The sequence below is a fragment of the Clupea harengus genome, chromosome 2, assembly GCF_900700415.2.
Source record: "Clupea harengus chromosome 2, Ch_v2.0.2, whole genome shotgun sequence".
Classification (NCBI taxonomy): domain Eukaryota; kingdom Metazoa; phylum Chordata; class Actinopteri; order Clupeiformes; family Clupeidae; genus Clupea; species Clupea harengus.
Genome location: NC_045153.1, coordinates 20,061,865 through 20,076,506, shown reverse-complemented (window position 1 = coordinate 20,076,506; position 14,642 = coordinate 20,061,865). Strand labels below are relative to the sequence as shown.

Sequence of the window (14,642 nt, the reverse complement as noted above, 5' to 3'; positions counted from 1 at the left end):
AATTATTTCCTGGTTATTTTCTTAATAAAATGAATGATTATTTTCTTTCACCAGAAAAACCAAGCCCACCAGAAAAACTAGGAGTGACTGAAGTCACTAAGGACAGTGTTGCTCTTGCATGGAGCAAATCGGAACATGACGGAGGAAGCCGAATCACTGGATATCATGTAGAAACACTTGAAAAAGGACAGGAGAAGTGGGTGAAGTGTGTTGTTACCAAAGCCGCCTGCTTTGTTGTCAGCGGTCTAAGAGAAAATGTAGAATACTTCTTCAGAGTCCGTGCTGAAAACCATGCTGGCCTGAGTGAGGCCAAGGATATGCTCCTGCCTGTCCTTGTGAAAGATCAGCATGGTGAGTAATAACAGAAACAGGGTTTTACTACTATTTTTTTCTGTCTCTCATGGATTTTTTGCATTTAGACCATTAATCATGTTTGCTTTACTATTTCATTTACAGAATCCCCGGAGATCAACATGAACAATGTCCCTCACAATACTGTTTATGTTAAAGCTAGATCAAACATTAAGTTGGAGATCCCACTAACTGGTAAACCAATGCCAAAGGTGACTCTCACCAAAGATGATGTTGAGCTAAAATCAACTTTGAGATTCAACTCTGAAGTGACTCCAGATACCCTCATCATCACACTACGGGAGAGCATTGCTGTTGATGCAGGAAGATATAACATCACTGCCTCAAATTCAAGTGGAACCACAAAGTCCTTTGTCAATATTGTGGTCCTTGATAGGCCAAGTGTTCCACTTGGACCAGTTGAGTTGTATGACACCACAGAAGACAGCGTTAGCCTGAAATGGCTTCCACCTGCATATGAGGGTGGCAGCCCAATCACCAACTACATCGTTCAGAAACGTGAAACAACCAATGCCAACTGGGTTGATGTGTCATCAGCATGTGCAAGATCCACAATTAAGATTATGAAACTGACCACTGGAGTTGAGTATCAGTTCAGAATGCGTGCTGAGAATCGACTTGGCATCAGTGAACACCTTGACTCTCCAACTGTCACCGTAAATCTCCCTTACAGTAAGTATCACTATTACATTGCCTTATTCCATTTTTATATTGGTCATTGAAGTAATAAAGGTTATCCAATACATTGGGTGATTTTCTAACCACTTCATGTCTCTTGTTTTCTTATTCAAGCTCTTCCTGGAGCACCACTGCCACCATTTGTGTCACATGTCACAAGAGAGACCATCACCGTTGACTGGAAAGAGCCCTCATCTGATGGTGGAAGCAATGTATTTGGATACCACCTCCAGATGAAAGACAAAAACAGCATTCTTTGGCAGAAGGTTAACAAGTCTGTCATCCGTGCCACTCACTTCAAAGTGATCGATATTAATCCTGGCCTGATCTATGAGTTCAAGGTTGCTGCTGAAAATGCAGCTGGCATTGGTGAAGTGAGCAAAATATCAGATGCTGTCCTGGCAATTGATGCCTGTGGTATGTGTATTTTTTCAATTGTTTATACTGTACACGTTATTTACACCTGTGTACTGTCCAAGGAGATATTTTTATTAATTATCGCCATACTTCATTCTAGCGTATTGATCATCATGCCAACATTTTTGTGTTTCTTCAGAGCCACCAACTGATGTTCGTGTCACTGACATTACAAAGAACTCAATAACCCTGGGCTGGCAGAAGCCTTCCTATGATGGTGGTAGCAAAATCACTGGGTACATCATTGAGAAGAGAGATGGACCAAACAGTAGATGGTCTAAAGCCAACTTGGCAAATGTGTCTAGTCGCAGGTTCACTGTGCAAGGCCTTACTCAGGATGAGTCCTATGAATTCAGAGTCATGGCTAAGAATGCAGTTGGTTCAATCAGCAATCCTTCAAGTGTTATTGGACCAGTTACATGTGTTGACACATTCGGTAAGTATTATTTCAGAATTATGGTGAAGGTATTATATTTCTGTTAATACTACAAAGGCTAATATTCTTATCTTTAAATTGGTTTTATTCTCTAGGTGCTCCAGAGATCATGATTCCCTCAGAATATATGGAGACTGTGAAACATAAGGCAGGGGCCACAGTTGAGCTTAAGGTTGGACTCATTGCAAAGCCTCAGCCAACAATTGAATGGTTCAAAGATGGCAAAGAGCTGGAGTCTAGTGCCCAGATCATTATCAAACACACCTTTGAGTCTACAAGTGTCATAATGAGGGATGTCACTCGTCTCAACTCTGGAACATATGACGTCAAAATAAAAAATTCTTTGGGATCTGCATGGGGTTCCATCAGAGTGCAAATTCAAGGTATGTAATGTCCAAGTCTTAGCTACAAAATATTGTAATTAAATCAGAATATGTATATATATATATATATATACACCAATAAATACAAATAAATAATTTTGTTATCCTCACTACAGACAAACCTGGACCTCCAGTCGGAACTATTCAGTTCAAGAAAATCACTGCTAGCATGATGACCATAATGTGGGATCCTCCAGAAGATGAAGGTGGCGCAATGGTCACCCACTACATCGTAGAGAAACGGGAGTCAAGCAGGATTATGTGGTCGATTATATCTGAGACACTGGTGGACTGCATTGTATCTGTACAGAGACTGATTAAAGGCAATGAGTATATATTCCGTGTCAGAGGTGTAAACAAATTCGGAATTGGAGATGCTTTGGAATCTGATCCTGCTATTGCACGTAACTCATTCGGTGAGTAAATTAAGAAATTGCCCTTTCTGTAAATAAAGCAAATTATTGTGAAACATTTAGAATTTGTCTATACTGAAACTTTTTTTTTTTTTCATTTCTGCAGTTCCTCCAAGCCAACCATCCAAACCTCAGGTCACTATGATTACTAAATCAACAATGACTGTGGTATGGGAAAGACCAACTCTTGATGGTGGAAGTGACATTGACGGATATTACCTGGAGAAACGGGAGATAAAGAGTCTGCAGTGGTTTAAGGTCATCAAAGATCAGATTCGAGATACCAGACAAAAGGTCAGCAACCTCACAGATGGAAACGAATACCAGTACCGCGTCTGTGCAATCAACAAAGCCGGAGCTGGTGCCTACTCTGAAGTATCCCCATTCTACAAAGCTTATGATCCAATTCGTAAGTGTATTATATATATATAAACTGTACTTTCAAGATTACCAACAATCTGTTTATCATTATTTATTCATGTTGTTACCAACTGTTTACTTATTTTGTTTTGTATGACTTCAGACCCACCAAGTGAGCCAACCAAGCTTAAGATCGTTGACTCCACTAAGACTTCTATAACACTGGGATGGGTAAAGCCTGTGTATGATGGTGGCAGTGAAATCACCAGCTATGTTGTTGAACAAATGGACACTGAAGAAAGGGAATGGAATGTGATTAGCTCCAAGGGTGAAGTGAGGACAACAGAATTTGTTGCATCTCACCTGAAACCTGGAATCTGGTACTTCTTCCGTGTCTCTGCTGCTAACTGTGTTGGAGCTGGACGTTCAATTGCGATTGTTCAACCAGTCCAGGCAAAGGATATCCTTGGTATGGAATTCAGTTTATTATGAGTCTAAATAAATATTGCCTGAGACATGATTAAGAATGTATTTTTCAATGTATATGTTTTCTGTTTCTTTCCAACAGAGGAAGCTGATGTTAACCTTGATATCTCTATGTCAACTCAGTATACTGCAAAGGCAGGCAGGGATGTGGAAATAATGATTCCTCTCAAGGGCAGACCTGCACCAAATGTCACCTGGAGGAGAGGAGATAAGAACATTGCTGCTGATACAAGATACACTATTAAAAACACCGAATATTCAACAACTCTGATTATATCCAAAGTAACCCGAGATGATTGTGGAAAATATCTTCTTGAAATTGAAAATGGTGTTGGTGAGCCCAAGACGATAATTGTCTCAGTTAAAGTACTAGACTCTCCATCAGCTTGCCATTCGCTGATTGTTAAGAATGTCAGTCGAGGCAAGCTCACACTGAGCTGGGAGCCTCCTCACATAGATGGTGGCTCTCCAATTACCAATTACATTGTGGAGAAGAAAGATGCCTTGATGAAGGCATTCACCGTTATCACCACAGTGTGTCCCAACTCCACATACAAGGTTGATGGTCTCGCTGAGGACATAGCCTACTTCTTCCGTGTTTCTGCAGAGAATGAGAATGGAATCGGAGATACATGTGAAACTGCAGAGCCAGTTAGAGCCACCGAGACACCTGGTCCTATCAAAAACCTGGTAATGACGGATTCTACTAGCACATCTGTAACTCTGGCATGGATCAAGCCTGATCATGATGGCGGCAGTCATATCGGAGAGTACATAATTGAGAAGAAAGCCAAAGATGAAACAACTTGGTCGCTTGCTGCAACATGCAGACGTTGCAAGTGTGAGGTTAAAAATCTGAAAGCGTTTTCAGTGTTGGACTTCAAAGTATTTGCAAAGAATGAGAAGGGTCGTAGTGACTTCTCACAAATCGGCCCCATTACTGTGAAGGAGTGTGTTATTTCACCTGAGGCAAACCTCATAGACTATGCAGGAGGTGAACTATTTGTTCGTATTGGACAAAACATTGTCATCGATTTGCCATTCAAGGGTAAACCAAAACCAGTAATTTCATGGATGAAAGAAGACCATCCCCTCAGAGAAAGTGAACAAGTTCGCTTCAGGGAATCAGAAAACAAAGCTACCCTGACAGTGAGGAATGCAAGAAAGGAAAATGCCGGAAAATACACACTTGTTCTGGACAACAAACAAGTCAAGAACTACTTTGACATCAAAGTATCTACTCTTGGATCACCTTCTGCACCAGTTGGACCGATACAATTTGATGAAATCAAAGCACAGAGTATAATCATTTCTTGGAATGAGCCAAAGGAAAACGGAGGAGGAGAAGTTACATGCTACATTGTTGAGAAACGTGAAACATCCCAGGCAGAATGGAAGATAGTTTGCGCCAGTGTGGTGAGGACCTCGTTTAAGATTCCAAACTTGGTTAAAGAAACACATTACCAGTTCAGAGTGCGTGCAGAAAACAAGTATGGTGTGAGCGAGGCACTGAATTCTGAGGAAGTGGTTGCCCAGCACCAGTACAAACCACCAGGTGCACCAGCCAAACCAGTTGTTCTCAATGTGACAAGTGATGGTATGACCATACAGTGGGATGCACCAAGCTTCGATGGAGGCTCTCCAATCACTGGCTACCATCTTGAAAAGAAGGACAGAAATAGCCTTTTGTGGATGAAGGTTAACTCCTCAGTTATTTCATCAAGAGAATACAGAGCCATTGGTCTAATTGAGGGTCTGGAATACTCCTTCAGAGTTTATGCTGAGAACAATGCAGGCCTCAGTCCTGTCAGTGATCAAAGCAAACACAGACTGGCCATCTCCCCTGTTGGTAAGTCATCCCAGCATCTCTTTTTCCGACCTAAATTATACACTGTATAAACACAAATGTAGTGCTGAAAAATCTAAATCATTCTTTGTTTTCAGATCCACCTGGCACCCCCAACTGCATTGATGTCACAAGAGACTCTGTCACAATTCGATGGGAACCACCCCAGCGCGATGGTGGCAGTAGGATTGTCGCATACAGTGTTGAGAGGCGCCAAGGAAGAAACAAGTGGCTCAGGTGTAACTTCATTGACATCTGTGAATGCCAGTTCACCGTCACAGCGCTTTCAGCTGGTGATCGCTTTGAATTCAGAGTGATTGCAAGAAATGCTGTTGGCACTGTCAGTCCGCCCTCGCAGTCTTCTGGCTACATCATGACAAGGGATGAAAGTGGTATGTATTTAAACATAGTTTGAATAGTTTATAAATTGCTGGATCAACTCTATATATTGATATTTCTAAAACAGTATTTTCAACAAACATTGTTTTCTATTTTCCTTCTAGTTATACCTGAAATTGTCTTCAGCACAGAGAAGAGCCTAACTATCAAAGCAGGAGAAAACATCAAGATTCAGTGCAGCATCAGTGGAAGGCCCTTGCCTCAGGTTGCATGGTACAAAGATGGAAAGGAGCTTGACAAGATGCTGGTTGAAATTATAACTAATGTTGGATCAAGCAGCCTCTTTCTCAGAGATGCTGACCGCAATGATCGTGGTGTTTACACTGTTGAGGCTAAGAATAGCTCTGGCACAATGAAGGAGGATGTTCTTGTTAGAGTACAAGGTTTGTATTTACACATTATTACTGTAACTAATGTATTTGTTTGGTTATTGTTTTGCAATTGGAGTTGTTTTGTTGTCATGTTGTACATAACATATACCAATATCATTGCTGTTTTGTTTAGACACCCCTGGATCTCCTGAAGGACCTCTAAGATTCACCAATATTGGGGCTGAGAAAGCTACACTCTGGTGGAGCCCACCAGACAATGATGGCTGTGCAGGTATCACACACTACGTGGTTGAGAAGAGAGAAACTTCAAGGATCTCTTGGGCTCTCGTCGCATCCAAAGTTGAAGCTTGCTCATTCAACGCCACAAAGTTGATCAAGGGCAATGAATATCAGTTCCGTGTCTCTGCTGTCAACAAATTTGGTGTCGGCAAAACTCTTGAATCTGATGCCATCGTTGCAAAGATGCAATTCAGTAAGTTATCTTACGGAAATTAGGTATAAATATAAATATAAATTATCTAAACTTTTGGTTTTTAACATCTGTATGTATTACTCTTTTCATTGTAGCTGTTCCTGAAGCACCTGGAACACCTGACTGTACGCATGTCACAGGAAACAGCATCACACTGGTCTGGACCAGACCCCGATCAGATGGAGGAAATGAGATCAAGCACTATGTTCTCGAGAGACGTGAAAAGAAGAGCTTACAGTGGGTTAAGGTGTCAGCCAAGAGATCAATCACAGAGGTCAGGCACAGAGTCATCAACCTGACGGAAGGAAATGAATACGAATTCCGTGTGATGGCTGAAAATACTGCTGGCGTTGGACCACCAAGCAGCACCTCAAGACTGTTCAAGTGCAGAGAACCAACAAGTTCACCAAGCGCACCATCTGTGGTCAAGGTGGCAGACTCCACAAAGTCATCTGTAACTTTGGAATGGATGAAGCCTGTCTTTGATGGTGGATTGGACGTCATTGGTTATGTCATTGAGATGTGCAAGGCAAGTCTTGGGGAGTGGCACAGGGTGAATAACGAAACTTGTATCAACACTAAATACACAGCAAAGGACTTGGAACCAGGCGAGGAGTACAACTTCCGTGTGTCTGCTCTGAACGGAGCAGGAAAGGGAGAACCTGGTGAGATACCCAATCCTGTAAGAGCTGTTGACAGACTCACATCACCAGAGATGGACATCGGTGCAGACTTTAAGCAGACACACATTGTGAGAAACGGAGGCACAGTTTCACTTCATGTTGCCTTCCGTGGAAAACCTGCACCACTTGCTACCTGGACAAAGGTTGATGGTGAAATTGGTTTGATGGTTGACATCAATACAACTGACTGTTTCAGCACTCTGACCATGGAGAACTGCACTAGGTATGATGCCGGAAAATACACACTGTCTTTGGAGAACAACAGTGGCCGCAAAAATGTTACATTCACTGTTAAGATATTGGACAGTCCTGGACCACCTGGACCTGTCTCATTCAAGGATGTGACAAGAGGAGCCCTCACTCTCATGTGGGACGCTCCAAGCAATGATGGAGGCTCTCGCATCACTCATTACGTTGTAGATAAGCGTGAAGCCAGTCGCCTGAGCTGGCAGGAATGCAGCCCCAAGTGCAATCGCCAGATCCTTAAAGTGAACAACCTTGGAGTGGGTGTGGCATACGTTTTCAGAATTATTGCCCACAACCAGTATGGTGCCGGTGAACCTTACGAAATGACAGAACCAATTATTGCCACTGAAGAGCCTGCTGCACCAAAGAGGCTTGATGTCATTGACACCACCAGCACAACTGCCTACTTGGCCTGGCTAAAACCTGAGCATGATGGTGGAAGCCGCATCACAGGCTACATCGTTGAGATGAGAGTCAAGGGCACAGTCAACTGGCTGGTTGCTGGTCAAACTAAATCTCTGAAAATGGTGGTTGAAGGCTTGATAGAGAACACTGAATATCAGTTCCGTGTCAAAGCCCAGAATGATTCTGGCATCAGTTACCCAAAAGATGCTCTAACCTCTGTTGTTATTAAAGAGCCTCGTATCGAGCCCACTGCAGATCTCAGTGGCATCACCAAACAGCTCATCTCTTGCAAGGCTGGAGATGCATTCACTATTGATATTCCAATCAGTGGTAGACCATCTCCTAAAGTAACATGGAAACTTGAAGAGATGAAGCTCAAAGAAACAGACAGAGTCTCAATCAGAACTTCCCAGGAGAGGACCACCCTGGTGGTAAGAGACAGCAGGAGAGGAGACAGTGGCAAGTATTATCTCATCCTGGACAATGCTGCTGGAACCAAGACCTTCACCGTCAATGTCATTGTAACTGGCAGACCAACTCCAATTACAGGCCCTATTGAAATTTCAGCTGTCACATCTGAGTCTTGTGTGTTGACATGGGCAGAACCTACCGATGATGGTGGAACAGACATCACAAATTACATTGTTGAGAAACGTGAGTCTGGCAATACCTCTTGGCAGGTGGTGAACTCCAGTGTTAAGCGCACCACAATCAAAGTCTCTCACCTGACTAAGTACATGGAGTACACCTTCCGTGTCTGTGCTGAGAACAAACTTGGTGTAAGCAAGTCCGTTGAGTCTACACCCATGATTGCTGAGCATCCATTTGGTAAGTACAATGCATTGAACATATTGGTAACCTTTCTATTTATGCTAGTCCTTTAGACCATCAGTTACAAACTTAACTAAATTATTTTATTTACAGTTCCACCAAGTCCACCTGGTAGACCAGATGTGGTGTCAGTGTCTGCCGCTGCCATTTGCATTAAGTGGGATTTGGCCTACAATGATGGTGGAAGTGCAGTCACTGGATACTGGATTGAGAAGAAAGAGAGAAACACCATCTTGTGGGTGAGGGAGAACAAGCTTCCTTGCCTTGATTGCCAATACAAGATCTCCACTCTCATTGAAGGCCTTGAGTACCAGTTCAGAGTGTATGCAATGAACATTGCTGGTCTCAGCAAAGCCAGTGAGGCATCGAGACCAGTGCTGGCTTTGAATCCAGTTGGTGAGTGAATATGTACAAACTGATAATTGTTACACTTTAATTGAAAACCATGCCAATACACTAAATCCACATCTCTTACCCTCCCAGATCCTCCTGGTAAACCAGAGGTTTATGATGTCACAAGATCCTCAGTTTCCATCCAGTGGACCATTCCATTCAATGACGGTGGTAGCAAAATTGTGGGATACGTTGTTGAGCGCAAGATATTCTCTGAAGATGAATACAGCGATGAACGCTGGTTGAAGTGCAACTACACCACTATCACAGAAACCTGCTTTACCATCTCATCACTCAGTGAGGGAGAGGTGTATGAGTTCCGTGTGCTTGCCAGAAATGGTGCTGGTGTCCATAGTATGCCATCTGAAACAACAGGACCGGTCACATGCAAGGATGAATACAGTAAGGATCTGCCTCTGGTCACTGGTTATTTTTTGCCATACATAATGTGCAGTAACTCTCAATATGATGTGATTATGTGAATGTTAATGTGAAATAACTTTCTTAATTTTCAGCACCACCCAAGGCTGAGCTTGACAGCAAACTCATTGGAGAGCATGTCACTGTTCGGGCTGGATCTGATCTTGTACTTGATGCAGCTGTTGGTGGCAAACCTGAACCCAAGGTATTCTGGGCTAAGGGCGAAAAGGAACTGGAGCTTGGTGAAAAATATTCTTTGACATACACCACCACCAGAGCCATGGCCATCATAAAGAGCTGTGACAGAAACGACACAGGAAAATATGTGCTTACAGTGAAGAATGCCAGTGGTATCAAGACAAGTGCAGTTCATGTCAAAGTACTTGGTAAGAAACTTAAAAGAGACCAATTATGAAATCACAACAGTCTGTATGAATGTATACCTAATGCATATCTAATAATACCCCATTATCCAAATTTCAGATACTCCTGGAGCACCTGACGGCTCCGTCACAATCAGCAGGGTGACTGAAGAGAAGTGTTCCGTTGCTTGGAAGATACCTCTGGAGGATGGTGGTGACTCAGTGACCCACTACATTGTTGAGAGGCGTGAAACTAGCAGACTAAACTGGGTAATAATGGAGACAGAGTGTAAGACTCTGGCGTGCGTCAGCAGTAAACTGATCAAGAATAATGAGTACGTCTTCAGAGTCAGAGGTGTCAACAAGTATGGACCTGGTGTGCCGCTGGAGTCTGAGCCTGTCATTGCAAGAAACGCTTACAGTAAGTAAACTGTCACTTCTTGAATTATATATTTACACACAGAAACCATGTATATATTTCTAAATGTCTTGTTTATTCCTATACCAGCCATTCCATCACCACCTGGATCACCAGAGATTACTGCTGTTGGAAAGGAGCATGTCATCTTTGAATGGATGAAGCCAGAGAGTGATGGTGGTAGTGAGATCAAGAATTACATTGTGGAAAAGAGAGAGAAGAGCAGTGTCAGATGGACAAGAGTAAACAGAACATTCACCATCTATGACACAAGACTCAAGATTAGTGGTCTGCTGGAAGGCAGTGAATACCAATTCCGTGTAACTGCTGAGAACGCTGCTGGACCCGGTTTGGCTAGTGACGCATCTCCATACATCCTCTGCAAGGACCCAACATGTAAGTTGCTGTTGAGGAATACTGTATGCTTTCTTAATTTGCAATTACATAATGTGCTTTGTTTCATTTTAGGCCTTTTGTTTTTGTTGAGTATCTTCGTTGAGTATCTCACTGTTTTTTTTTGTCTGTAAATTGCAGATACTCCTGCTCCTCCATCCGTTCCACGCATCACTGATACTACCAAGCACAGTATCAGCATGAAATGGACAAGGCCCATGTATGACGGTGGCTCTGATGTCATTGGTTACATTATTGAGATCCTTGAGGAAGGAACAGAACAATGGTACAGGGCTTCACTAAAGACCCTGAGCACAACAACATTCATTGCAGCTGGCCTAGCAAGTAACAAGAACTACTCATTCAGAGTGGCAGCTTTAAATGCAATGGGTGTTGGAGAATTCAGTGAAGGCAGTGTGCAAACGTCACCCTCAGAGAGAGTTGGTAAGTTTGTGTGGCAGTCCCCCCACTCCCACCCCCTGACCAAAAGTGTCTTTTTATATTTATATTTATAATTATGTCTCCTCAGAAATGCCTGACTTTGAGCTTCCTGATGACCTCAAGAAGACTGTCTGCCTGAGAGCAGGAAGTACTCTGCGCCTGTTTGTAAAAATACTTGGAAGACCAGCACCAGTGGTCACCTGGAGAAAACCTGGTGTGGAACTGACTAGTCGTGGATATATTGAGACAACTGACCATTTCACAAGCCTAACTGTTGAAAAAGTGCATCGTTATGATGCTGGAAAATACATTGTTGAGGCTGAGAATCCATCTGGCAAGAAGACATCTACCATTATTGTCAAAGTTTATGGTAAGAAATGTCAAATCACAGAATTGCTTATTCATAAACAAATGAAAAATATATAATAATATAATGTAATAGTTGTTATATATTGTTATATAATGTAGCACATATCATGTATCATGTTTTCAGATACTCCTGGACCTCCTGGCGCCGTCAAAGTCAAGGACTACACTAAAGAATCTGTGGTAATCACATGGGATGTGCCAAGTATTGATGGTGGTGCACATATCAGCAATTACATCATTGAGAAACGTGAAGCTTCCATGAAATCATACAAAACTGTTACAACCGAGTGCAGGAAGACATTGTACAGAATCACAGGTCTTGATGAAGGAACACATTACTTCTTCAGGGTGCTGCCAGAGAATATTTATGGTATTGGAGAACCTCGCGAAATCAGTGAATCAGTTTTGCTCTGCGAAGTTCCATCAATTCCAGTTGATCTTCAAGTTGTTGACATTTACAAGTCATCTGTCGCCCTTCGTTGGGAGAAGCCATTCAATGATGGAGGCAGTAGAATCACTGGTTTTGTCATTGAAGCCTGCAAGCTGGGAACTGACCGCTGGGTGACATGTGCTACTGTAAAATCTTCAATTCTGCACACCACTATTGACTCTCTGACTGAGAAAGACCAGTATATCTTCAGAGTGAGAGCCATGAACAGCAGGGGTACCAGTGAGCCAAGAGAACTCACATCATCTGTTACAATTGAGGAACAGAAAGGTAGGTTATGATTTGTGCTAGACTACTAATACTAAGCAATTGAGATGATTTGGAAAAGTGTCAAAAACTTTTAATACCTCTGAATAACTTTTAATCCCTGCTTTTTTTTCTCTTTTTTTCCCAGATGTGCCCAGGATTGATCTCTCTGGCATTCCCTCAAAGATTGTCAATGTGCATGCTGGCAAAGCAATTGTGCTCACCATTCCTATCAAAGGAAAACCTGCTCCAGTTTGTTCATGGTTCTTCATGGGTGTCCAGATGAAGGCTAATCTGGAACGTATCAAGATGGAAACAACCGCCACATACACCAAACTCACTGTGCGTGAAACAACAATTCATGACACTGGAAATTACACACTCAAGGTGAAGAATGACTTAGGAATGGCAACGGAGACCATCAAAGTCATTATTCTTGGTAAGTTATAACAATAACCCACCACTGCTCTGTCTAAAAGGAAAGATGTGCTTTAAATGTGTCGGCTGAAATCCACTAAATAAATAAATGATTGTTATCTCCATAACAGACAAGCCTGGAATACCCATTGGTCCTCTCAGAATGGATGAGACTGATGGTGTATCAGTCACTGTCAGCTGGGAACCACCAGAGAAAGATGGAGGTGCCAATATCAGTTGTTATATCGTTGAACAGCGTGAGGCTCACACCCCGGGATGGTCAACAGTATCCGAATCAGTCACAAGAACCACGTTTAAATTTACCAGATTAACTGAGGAAAAAGAGTATGTGTTCCGTGTTGCTGCATCCAACCGATTCGGCATGGGAGGTTTCTTGCAATCAGAAGTTGTTGAGTGCAAGAGTGCCAAGAGTAAGTACTTTCCCAATTTTCAAAATGTAACATTAATAAACAACATGTGGTCTATATTCTATAATTAAGTGTTTTTCCCTTTTGTTTAGCCTTACCTGGACCACCAAGCACACCAGACATATTGGATGTGTCTCATGATGGTATGACTTTGACCTGGCAACCACCAGAAGATAATGGAGGTTCCACAATTGCTGGCTACATCATTGAACGCAAGGAAACCAGATCAGACAGATGGTTGTGCATCAATAAGAACCCTATAACAATGACCAGATACAGATCTACTGGTCTGGTGGAAGGTCTTGAGTATGAGTACAGAGTATTTGCCATCAACTCCAGAGGCAATGGCAAACCCAGTATATGCTCTAAACCTATTATTGCAATGGATCCTATTGGTAAGTACTATGAAATGTTGCAAATGCTCATGCACAAAAAATTATGTATAAACCATTCTTGGCTCATACAATTACTCATGCATGAACTCCTATATTATTTTCTCTCAGAACCACCTGGACCACCAATAAGTCCAAAGGTTACAGATACCACCAGAACATCTGTCTCCCTTGCTTGGCAAACTCCTGAGGAAGAGGGAGGTTCTGTGGTGTCTGGATATCTGGTTGAGATGCAGAAGGTTGACCAGGTTGAATGGACAAAGTGCAACACAACACCAACAAAGGTCTGCGAGTATACTCTGACGCATATGCCACAAGGTGCTGAATACAAATTCCGTGTGATGGCATGCAATGCTGGCGGAGCTGGAGAACCTGTTGAGGTTCCAGGAATTGTCAAGGTCACAGAAATGCTTGGTAAGAATGACAATAATTTCAGTATACTAAGAAAAAGCATTTTATTTATAGAATATGTGTTGAATGCCATTATGCTGTTAATGTTTTGTAGTATATGGAGTGTTGATGTGTATTTGTCACTTTTCAGAATATCCTGATTATGAACTCGACAAGAAGTACCAAGAAGGATACATTGTCAGACAGGGTGGAGTCGTCAGTCTGTCTGTACCAATTAAAGGCAAACCTCTCCCAAATTGCAAGTGGACAAAAGAAGGCCGTGATATTTCTTACAGGGCAATGATTGCCACTGGTGAAGAGCGCACTGAGCTTGTTATTAAGGATGCCCACAGAGATGACACCGGCACTTATGACCTTGTGCTAGAGAACAAATGTGGCAAAAAGACCGTTTACATCAATGTTAAAGTCATCGGACGTCCAGACACACCTGAAGGTCCTCTTGAATTCGATGATATCCAGGCTCGTTCTGTGAGAGTGAGCTGGAGACCTCCTTCCAATGATGGTGGCTCCGATATTCTCGGCTACATTGTGGAGAGACGTGAAGTTCCAAAAGCAGCTTGGTGTACTGTGGACTCAAGGGTGATCGACACATCCCTTGTGGTTAAAGGACTCAAGGAAAATGTTGAGTATCACTTTAGAGTGTATGCTGAAAATCAGTTTGGTGTCAGCAGATCCCTGAAATCAGATGAGACTGTCACACCCAAAACACCCCTCAGTAAGTACTTCTGTCATCACAAATTGTATC

General features: G+C 42.5%; 1 protein-coding gene across 35 annotated transcripts in view; it reads left to right on the top strand.

Annotated features, from left to right (window-relative positions):
* Positions 1 to 14,642, top strand: part of ttn.2 (titin, tandem duplicate 2) — a 165,092-nt gene that overhangs the window by 139,822 nt on the left and 10,628 nt on the right. For all 35 annotated transcript variants that reach the window (XM_031586121.1, XM_031586105.1, XM_031586214.1 and 32 more), the window contains 26 exons: positions 55 to 351; positions 457 to 1,044; positions 1,165 to 1,467; positions 1,607 to 1,903; positions 1,999 to 2,286; positions 2,403 to 2,702; positions 2,806 to 3,108; positions 3,223 to 3,528; positions 3,628 to 5,394; positions 5,490 to 5,783; positions 5,895 to 6,173; positions 6,295 to 6,594; positions 6,690 to 8,756; positions 8,853 to 9,155; positions 9,243 to 9,554; positions 9,668 to 9,958; positions 10,056 to 10,355; positions 10,443 to 10,748; positions 10,887 to 11,189; positions 11,275 to 11,556; positions 11,680 to 12,273; positions 12,398 to 12,688; positions 12,798 to 13,097; positions 13,187 to 13,489; positions 13,598 to 13,900; positions 14,028 to 14,612. In XM_031586121.1, the coding sequence (XP_031441981.1) occupies positions 55 to 351; positions 457 to 1,044; positions 1,165 to 1,467; positions 1,607 to 1,903; positions 1,999 to 2,286; positions 2,403 to 2,702; positions 2,806 to 3,108; positions 3,223 to 3,528; positions 3,628 to 5,394; positions 5,490 to 5,783; positions 5,895 to 6,173; positions 6,295 to 6,594; positions 6,690 to 8,756; positions 8,853 to 9,155; positions 9,243 to 9,554; positions 9,668 to 9,958; positions 10,056 to 10,355; positions 10,443 to 10,748; positions 10,887 to 11,189; positions 11,275 to 11,556; positions 11,680 to 12,273; positions 12,398 to 12,688; positions 12,798 to 13,097; positions 13,187 to 13,489; positions 13,598 to 13,900; positions 14,028 to 14,612 (11,862 nt within the window). The remainder of the gene's footprint in view (positions 1 to 54; positions 352 to 456; positions 1,045 to 1,164; positions 1,468 to 1,606; positions 1,904 to 1,998; positions 2,287 to 2,402; positions 2,703 to 2,805; positions 3,109 to 3,222; positions 3,529 to 3,627; positions 5,395 to 5,489; positions 5,784 to 5,894; positions 6,174 to 6,294; positions 6,595 to 6,689; positions 8,757 to 8,852; positions 9,156 to 9,242; positions 9,555 to 9,667; positions 9,959 to 10,055; positions 10,356 to 10,442; positions 10,749 to 10,886; positions 11,190 to 11,274; positions 11,557 to 11,679; positions 12,274 to 12,397; positions 12,689 to 12,797; positions 13,098 to 13,186; positions 13,490 to 13,597; positions 13,901 to 14,027; positions 14,613 to 14,642) is intronic.